The sequence below is a fragment of the Urtica dioica genome, chromosome 6 (assembly GCF_054948205.1).
Source record: "Urtica dioica subsp. dioica isolate 48M chromosome 6, U.dioica_male_clone48M_v1_H2, whole genome shotgun sequence".
Taxonomy (NCBI): domain Eukaryota; kingdom Viridiplantae; phylum Streptophyta; class Magnoliopsida; order Rosales; family Urticaceae; genus Urtica; species Urtica dioica.
Window position 1 is genome coordinate 27,446,911 of NC_142761.1, and position 9,501 is coordinate 27,456,411.

General features: G+C 44.2%; 1 protein-coding gene across 1 annotated transcript; it reads left to right on the forward strand.

Annotated features, from left to right (window-relative positions):
• The first annotated feature begins 6,020 nt into the window (after positions 1-6,020).
• LOC149393536 (protein unc-13 homolog) lies at positions 6,021-8,787 on the forward strand. Its single transcript, XM_089618067.1, has 3 exons — positions 6,021-6,785; positions 7,436-7,876; positions 8,590-8,787. The coding sequence occupies exons 1-3, from the start codon at positions 6,021-6,023 to the stop codon at positions 8,785-8,787; spliced, it is 1,404 nt and encodes a 467-aa protein (XP_089474193.1).
• The last annotated feature ends 714 nt before the right edge of the window (positions 8,788-9,501 follow it).

The window sequence follows — 9,501 nt, forward strand, 5'->3', positions numbered from 1 at the left end:
GCCGTCTCGGAACATGCAGTAAGCTCAGCACTAATCAAGAATGAGGGAAAACACCAAGTCCCGGTTTATTATACTTCGCGGCGTCTTAACGAGGCAGAAGGAAGATACCCGGAGCTCGAAAAGCTAGCTTTCGCCCTCATCACTGCTTCTCGGAAGCTAAAACACTACTTCCTTGCACATCCGATTACGGTCCTCACCAATTTCCCACTGCGCCAGGTGCTGCAAAAGCCTGACGTATCCGGAAGGCTAATGAAATGGTCAATTGAGTTGACACAATATGACATACACTTCAGCCCCCAACCAGCAATTAAAGGACAAGCAGTCGCCGACTTCATTGCAGAGTTCACATACAGGCCAGTCGAATTCCCGATTTGGGACATGTATGTAGACGGAGCAGTCAACGAAAAAGTGTCCGGGGTCGGAATTGCGCTATCCAGTCCAGAAGGAGACAAGGTAAAATTCGCTTTAAAATTCGATTTTAATACGTCGAACAATGAAGCTGAGTACGAAGCTATGATACATGGGCTGCAAATAGCAAAAGATTTAGAAATCAAAAAGCTCAAAGTATATTCGGATTCTCAGTTAATTGTTAATCAAATGAAATGTGAATTTCAGGCAAAAGGCGAAAAGATGTCGCTATATGCCGAGAAGGCTAAGAACTTAGCAAACGAATTCGAACTTTGCGAGATCACCCAGGTCCCAAGAGCCATGAATGTAGAGGCCGACGCATTAGCAAAGCACGCCACTCAAGGATCAGACTCAGAGTCAATCCCAGTGATCAAAATTGGGCAGCCCAGCATCGAGCAGGCCACCCACGTGCTTCATATCGAGCAACGAAAGTCTTGGCAAACTCCGATCAGGAAATACTTGCAGCAGGGAACTCTACCCAACGACAAAAACGAGGCTAGAAGTTTGAAGTTCAGAGCCGCCCGATATTTCCTCGAAGGTCAGAATCTCTACAAAAGGGGATTTTCCCAAGCTCTACTCAAGTGCCTGGATGAGGATGAAGCCGAGTATGCTCTCAAAGAAATCCATGAAGGGATATGCGGAAGTCACATCGGATGCGAGGCATTGGCGCAAAAGATCATCCGACAAGGACTCTACTGGCCGACATTAAAGGCCGATGCGTGGCACATGACACAAAGATGCGTCAAGTGTCAGAAGTTCTCAAACATCCCGAGGCTTCCACCTAATCCGCTCATCACCCTTTCATGCTCGATCCCATTCGCAGAATGGGGAATAGACCTAATCGGAGCTTTGCCTACAGGCCGAGGAGGATGCAGGTATGCGATTGTAGCCATCGACTATTTTTCAAAATGGGTTGAAGCCGAACCCTTAAATAAAATAACGGCCCATGCAATTGAGAAATTCGTATGGAAAAATATCATTACTCGTTTCGGAATACCAGTCAAAATTGTATCCGACCACGGAACCCAATTCGACTGCGATTCCTTCAAAAGCTTTTGTGAAAAATATGGCATTAACAAAGTTTTTTCTACACCAGTCAGACCACAATCCAATGGATTGGTGGAGGCCGTCAACAAAACAATAAAACACGGCCTGAAAACAAAGTTAGACGAGCAAAAGTCAGAGTGGGTGGATATGCTTCAAGAAGTCCTCTGGTCATACAGAACCACCGAGCACTCCGCAACTGGCGAAACACCTTTCTCCCTCGCATACGGTTCCGACGCGGCCATACCGACCGACGTCTTAATACCAACAATGAGAAGAGAAAATTACTCAACAAAGGTAAACAACGACATGCTTGAAATTAGTCTAGACCTGTTAGAAGAAAAAAGAGAAAACGCCAGATTGAGAAATCTAGCTAACCAGCAAAAGGTTTCTCGGTATTTCAACAGGAGAGTCCGACCAAGGTCATTCAAAGTCGGCGACAAAGTCCTCAGAAGAGTTTTTCTCCACACCAAAATCCACCAGGAAGGAGCCTTCAACGCAAACTGGGAGGGACCCTACATCATCCGAGAAGACTTCGGAAACGGGGCCTACCGACTACAACAGTTGAGCGGCGATATGGAGAAAAACCCCTGGAACGCTGAGCACCTTCGCCAATTTTACGTTTGACTTATTTATTTGTTAACCTTTCAAAAAGCGGCTTGGTCGCATGAATCGCTTTTACATTTTCAAAAAGCGGCTTGGTCGCATAAATTATGGTTACTTGTTAAAATTTTCGAAAGGCGGCTTGGTCGCACGTACTTATGATTTCAAGTAATTTTCTATCTTTCAATTTTCTACTCGGAGTTTCGAGTAATCACGTGCTTATAATTTCAAGTATTTGTTCATCTTTCTTTCCTCTGCTCGTAATTACTTATGTATCGCATTATGTATTACTTATCACGCTATATATAAATTATCTTTAAATATTTCGACAAAGTAAACTGGGCGGCTGGATAACTAACGAACAGTTTTTAGAAAATATACCTAGTAATAGTAATACTTTACTTTACCAAAATTTTGAAACTAAATTTACACAAAATATAGATCTGACCAAGGATCATTTGTTCAAATCCCGAAAGGGAAAAACAAAAATTACATAATAAAGATCCGACCTCGGATCAATTGTTCAAAACCCAAGCGGGTTAGCAGAAATAAAAAAATAATAATAAAACAACAACTATAAATTCTACTCCTGGTCGCCTTCTTCGCTAGCCCTTGACTCCGAGTCGAGATCGAGATCCGTCGCATCCAGAGTAGGATTCTTCGGACCAAGAAGCCGAACAGCCTCGGTCATCCCGGCGGTATAGAGATCATCGCGCATATCACGATAATCGTCGGAAGCTTTGTACTCTTCCACCGCCGCTAGACGAGCAGCCTCGAGGTCTTCTCGGAACTTTCGAGTTAACTCAGACCTAACCTTGGCTGTCTCATCCCTGGCAACATCTCTCTCCTTGAGAAATCGATCATTCCTTTGTCTCAAGGAGGTGAGCTCGGAGCCTAGCAGTCCGACTAGCCCGGTCATACTGACAAAATTCTGCAACGATCAAACGATCAGCCACAATGAGTTATCAAAAGGGAAGAAGTACCGACTAGACGAGTCAAAACTTACCGAAATCGCCAAGTCAGTGGCCTGGTTAAGCCTCTCCAAAGGCTCGAGCCTGAGAACCTCCTGAGCCTTCTCGGCAGGGAAACGCTCGCGGAAGAAAGAAACGACCGGAGCCAAAGGATCGGAGGCAGAGGAAGGCTCAGCCAGACCCTTAACGGGAGAAGAGCTCAGAGGCTCCGAGACCTTCGAAATCGACGAGGACGCCCGCTTGCCGGCCGTCGAAGCCTTAGAAGCCTTGACGCGTTTCGGATTGGGAGGGATCAGCTCGGGAGCGGATTTCTTTTTTGCCATCTGGGCGATCTCTGTTAAGAAACGAAAATGAAAATGAGAAAAGAACATATGTAAGTTGAGAAAGGACAGGTAAAATACTTACTTGAATAAGGGTAATAATAATATTGGTCGAGCAGGTCCGGATCCGATAACAAAAACGTCGACCGATCAGCCTCTGAAAGATCAAAAATTTCCGAGTGAAGTGGTCGCTCCTCCTCGGAGTATTGCGGAAGGGAACCTGGAACCAAACATAAAACATATAAGAACCCAGAACAAAAGCCCGGCACAGATTATCAAACAAAAATTCTGGACCAAAATCACACCCAATTCCGAGAACGGAGCCCTTATGGGGCACCTTTCATAAGAGGCGTTCCCTTCAACCCAGAAGAAATGATCTTTCCAATTTTTCTGGCTGGTCGGCAGGCGAGTAACCACCTTAGACTGATCGTCATTAGCCCGAGCATAATAGTAACCATGCTGCCCTGGGGCCGACTTAAACGAGTAGTATTGTGAGAAATCTTGCAAAGTGACAGGGCGATCATAAATTTTCGCCCACAGCACAGCCATCCCGACAAAGATTTTATACACGTTGGGGACGAGCTGGGTAGGAGAACAACCCAGGTCGGAAACGAACTGGGAAATGAGAGGATGCATTGGCAACCCTCCGATCACGTTCAAAATGGCCCTATTGAACGCAATCTTTCCGACGGGAGGCTGATCGGCTCTCTCGTGTTCCAAAGGTGCCGAGAGGATAATTCCATCAGCTATCTCGAATTCCTCCCTCAACCCTTGTAGATATTTCTCGGTAACCCGAGAAGTCCAAACTTTGGCCGAAAACTGGCCCTCTTTCCGTTCAAAGACCAGGGCCTCTTCCTCTTCCTCTGGAAGATCAACCCCAAAAGTCCTCCCACTTGGACCCGGAGTGCCTTGAGAGCAACCCTCTCCTCGGTCTTGCGAAAGAGAAAGGCTCGTCGTATCACGAGATTCCGACCCGCTCTCCTTCGAAGAATCGGACGAGGACGATATCTCCACGACCATAGTGTCCCTACACGACAGGGAAGACGAGTCAAAAACCTTTTTCTCGTTATCAACCCCCTCGGACTCAGGATTGGGAGGCACGCATGATTCATCATATGCCATTACAGGACGGTCCCATCCGATCTCTGGGACATGATACCACACGGGACTTCTGAGGAAAGGAAATTTGGACCCATCCAACAAGGTAACACTATCGGGATCAGGTTCCGATCGCCGAACGACGCGAGGATCGAAGCTCAGATCAGGACGCGCAAGTCCACCCATAGCCCTAATGAAGTTGAGAAACTAAGATTCCTAAAGTCCGAAGGGTCCGAATACAATAAATAAAGAAGATATCGATTGCCGAACAACAATCTCAAAACAAAAGGAAGGTATCAAAACAATGAAAAAAGAACGGACCTTACCCGCGAGATTGAAGATCGGAAGATCCGAGCAAAAACGAAAAAGCCAAAAGCACAATCTGAATAAGCAGATCAAGCCGAGAACGCTCTGAGACCAGAATTCAGAAGAAAAAGCGAAATGAAGTCAAAGGTTGAGGAAAGGCCTTATATAAAGACTTCATGAACGGTGAGGATTAAGCTTGTCCAGGAAGCCAAACACATCTGACCGTCGAAGCAAAAGACGCTACGGTTCAGAAAGGCCAGACGACAAACGACGTCGTCCTGTAAAAAGAAAAAGAATGAAGAATTCTACTCGGATCATCCCGAGACGAGTAAGCAAAGATGAACACGGTCACAAAGCAAATCGAAATAGTTCCTTACCATTTTTGCTAAAGAAAAGACTAAGAAACTGGAGGGCAGCTGTTACGGGATAAATTAGTCAGACTCCGATCTGGCTAGTCGGACTACCGAGCAGAAATATGAATCCAGCACCGAGCTCAGGTTAAGTAAACCCAAGAGCCATCCATTGAGAAGGAACGAACCGTTCATAAGTTAAGAACGAAACCCACCGATCAGAACTTCGAAGAGAAGAGAAGAACGTGGGTCAAAGACTAGTCAAAACTAATAGAAAACATGTTTCAAGCTCTAAAACGCACACCTCGACGGTTCAGGAACCACGCCAGGAGCATTAACCGCCCACCTCAGAGAGAGGCGAAAGGCAGTTACCCATAACCGTCCAGAACGTGGGATTGATCACCCCACGTTCCTCAAAATAACCGTCAAAGACACGACCAGATGAGTATAAATAGAGGCAGCAGCACAGAACGAGGAGGGACTTTTTTACACACTTTCTTTCACTTAAAATCTCTAGAAAACATTGCTCTCTTGTATTAGATTCGTCTGTATAAAGAGAAAGTCTTGCCTAAATCACCTCTGTACTCGGAGGCTTTGTACTCGGAGTCAGTGTATTTTCGTGAGATATTATTGTACTAATTTTACAGGTCAACAATTTGAATGGAAAGAAAATTTATGGGAAAATTTGAAAGGAAATGTATAACTATAATTGGAATTTCATTTTTTTCAAAAGACTAATGAAAATTTAAAATTCAATCAAATTGTACCACAAAAATTGTAATTTTCTGAAAAGAAAATTCCAATATTTCTTCTGCAAAATCCAAATTCAAAGTACATGTAATCAGTAAATGATGACACACCACCCAAATGTACAGACACTGATGATAATGACATGATGGAGAATCATAAAAAATTTGCAGATGGGAAGAAGAGCGGAGACGATAATCCTGCCACTGGAGCTCCTGCGGCACCTGAAGCCATCGGACTTCAACGACACGCGTGAGTACAACGCCTGGCAGAGGCGGCAGCTTCGAGTCCTGGAGCTTGGGCTCCTCGTCCACCCGTCCCTCCCACTGGACCCCTCCGCGGAGCCCTTCGCTGCCCGGCTCCGCGCGGTGGTGCGCTCCTCCGACTGCCGCCCCGCGGACGCCATGCGCAGCCTCTGCAACTCCGCTGTGTCCCTCTCGTGGCGCGGGGGCCAGGCCTGCCGCTGGGCTGACGGATCCCCGCTCAACGCCCACCTCTACGCCTCCCTCCTCGGCGCCGCCGTCTTCGACCCCCGCGACGACACCCTCGTCCTCGACGAGGTCGACGAGCTCCTCGAACTCATCGCCAAGACGTGGCCCACGCTCGGGATCGACCGTCATGCCCACAGCGCCTGCTTTGCCTGGGTTCTCTTCCGCCAGTACGTCGCCACAGCCATGGTTGAGCCCGACCTTCTCTGCGCTGCTCACTCGGTTCTGGCGGCCGAGGGAGGGGGAGGGGAGCTGTTTGGGGCGGTGGTGGGGTCGGTGAGGGAGTGGGCGGAGAAGAGGCTGACCAGGTATCATGACTACTTTCTCAGAGGCACGGTCGGGCAGATCGAGACGCTCTTGCCCATCGCGCTTCTCGAGGCCGGCGGGGAAGATTCCGGTCATCGGGTTGAGCATTTCATTAGATCTTCTATCACCCATGCGTTTCAAAAGGTAAATAGTGCTTTTCTTCCATCGAATTTTCTACAGTCCAAACGGCATAACACAACACAAGACAAGTAATAAAATATATATATATATATACATTCTCATTTGTTTAAACACCCCCCCCCCCCCCCCCAGTTCATATCTTTGCCTTTTGCCTATGGATGAATGAATTTATTATAAAAATATAGTACATTTAACTGTATGAAGAATTTGTCCTCCCCCCCCCCCCCCCCCCCCCCAGTTCATATCTTTGCCTTTTGCCTATGGATGAATGTATCATAAGATTTCTATCATAATGAAGTAGTACGAATCCAATAAATAAACTCAAAGAATGGTAAGTTGTTAATTAATGATATAGATGGACAGAAAAAGATAAATACAATTTAGTTATTTATTTTGCTAATAATATAGTAAAATTAGGAAACTTTTTGCTCGCTCATGATCATTTTTTAAGGTAATAGCCCTCTTGAACAGTTGATGTGCCCCACAATAACGTAATAGCCTCTTCAAAAAAAAAAAGACAGTTTATTTTGGTAGCAATATCTTGCATGTTTAAATTTAATCACCTCATTCGAGAAATTTCTGGTTTAATTATTTCTTATACAGCCATATTACAAAATATATACTGAAAGTGTAATTTTTTGCTTATGCATTAGTTGGCTGAAAATGGAATCACCGGGAACGAGGAAGTGAGAAGCTCAGCGATGCTTAAACTAGCGAAAGAGACCGAGGAGCTAGTTTTCAGAGAGAGGAAGTGTTTCAGCCCAACCCTAAACACGTGGCACTCCAGCGCGGCGGCGGTGGCGGCGGCGACACTCCACGGGTGCTTCGGTTCGGTGCTCCGGCGGTACCTGCGCGGCGTGGCGGCCCTCAGCGCCGACGCGGTGGAGGTGCTTCAGACGGCGGCGAGGCTGGAGAAGACGCTGGTCCACGTGGTTGTGGAGGATTCTGTGGACTGCCCTGATGGAGGAAAGTCGGTTGTGAGAGAGATGGTTCCGTTTGATGTCGAGTCTTTTGTTTCTAATCTTTTGAAGACGTGGGTTGGGATGAGAATGGAGAGAGGGAGAGACTGCATTCAACGAGCCAAAGAGAACGAGGTCTGTTTTTTTTACTTTATTTTATTTTAAATATTGATAAATAGTCTTTCTAACTTAAATATTATAAAAATAGATAATGATCTTAAGATTTATACATAGTCAGATGTTTTAAAAATTTAAATAAAATCAAGGTTTAAAACTGTTACATGAAATATATATAGTCTTGTAGTTAAATATTCAATTGAAATTAATAAATTTATAAAAATAACTAAGATTTGTATGGTGAAATAGTCGATCATTTACAAAAATGTGGGAATACCAAGTGTCTAACCCTACCAGAAAATTTATATACAGAAATAAATAGTACTTAACTACCATGTATAAAATGTCAACGGCTTCAAGAGCGTCAAACTTTAGTTATATTGTTAAAAAGCTTAAAACCCTAACTATTTGACTATAAAATAAAAAATTTAGTTATTTTCTTAATCAATTAAGTTTACTTAGCTAATTTATGTAATCTTTTTTGTTAATTTTTATCTTTTTTTAATGTTTATCACTTAGTTCGATTTCATTGTACTTTTTGGTTAATTTATTATTAAAATTATATGGGATTTTCTGTTGAATTTCTTAATTATTTGTATGTCTTGTGTGTTCTTCATATTTTTTAATATTATTATTTTAGAACTATTTAGTTAATTAATTTTAAGAAAATTTTAATTTGTAACGACTATTTAACTAAAACACCATTATTAATAAATAAAAACGTAAAGCAGAATTGGAATCCAAAATCAAAAGCGGATCCGTATGGGCAGTCAGGTTTGGAGCTGGTGAGAATAGCGGAGGAGACGGTGAAAGAATTATTTGACATTCCTATCGGAATGAGTGAAGGCTTAGTTGAGGATGTTGCTTCCGGTTTGGATACCCTCTTCCAAGACTACACAGCGTTTGTCGCCTCGTGTGGTAACCACTAATAACCCCTCTCTCTACACATTAGGCTTTCGGAGAAAGTATTCACCATTTAACTCGTCGAATTCTCTATATGTCCTTTCAATTAGATTTTTAACACGCTAACTCATCTCACACAAGTGGCCCCACCACTGCTGTGGGTCCTATCTGTATGAGTACCGCTTACGTACCAAAGGCACGAGTAAAAATCAGTTCTCTAAAACAAAAGAGTGTAAATTGATTTAATTAGTGCAACATAAACTAATGAGAGTTACTACTTAAGAACTTAGAATTGTGGATTGCAACAGAAGTATAAGGATTAAAGTTCATGTAGGATTTAACGTATAGCCATTATACTTGGTGTTACGGGATAAATTAGTCAGACTCCGATCTGGCTAGTCGGACTACCGAGCAGAAATATGAATCCAGCACCGAGCTCAGGTTAAGTAAACCGAAGGGCCATCCATTGAGAAGGAACGAACCGTTCATAAGTTAAGAACGAAACCCACCGATCAGAACTTCGAAGAGAAGAGAAGAACGTGGGTCAAAGACTAGTCAAAACTAATAGAAAACATGTTTCAAGCTCTAAAACGCACACCTCGACGGTTCAGGAACCACGCCAGGAGCATTAACCGCCCACCTCAGAGAGAGGCGAAAGGCAGTTACCCATAACCGTCCAGAACGTGGGATTGATCACCCCACGTTCCTCAAAATAACCGTCAAAGACACGACCAGATGAG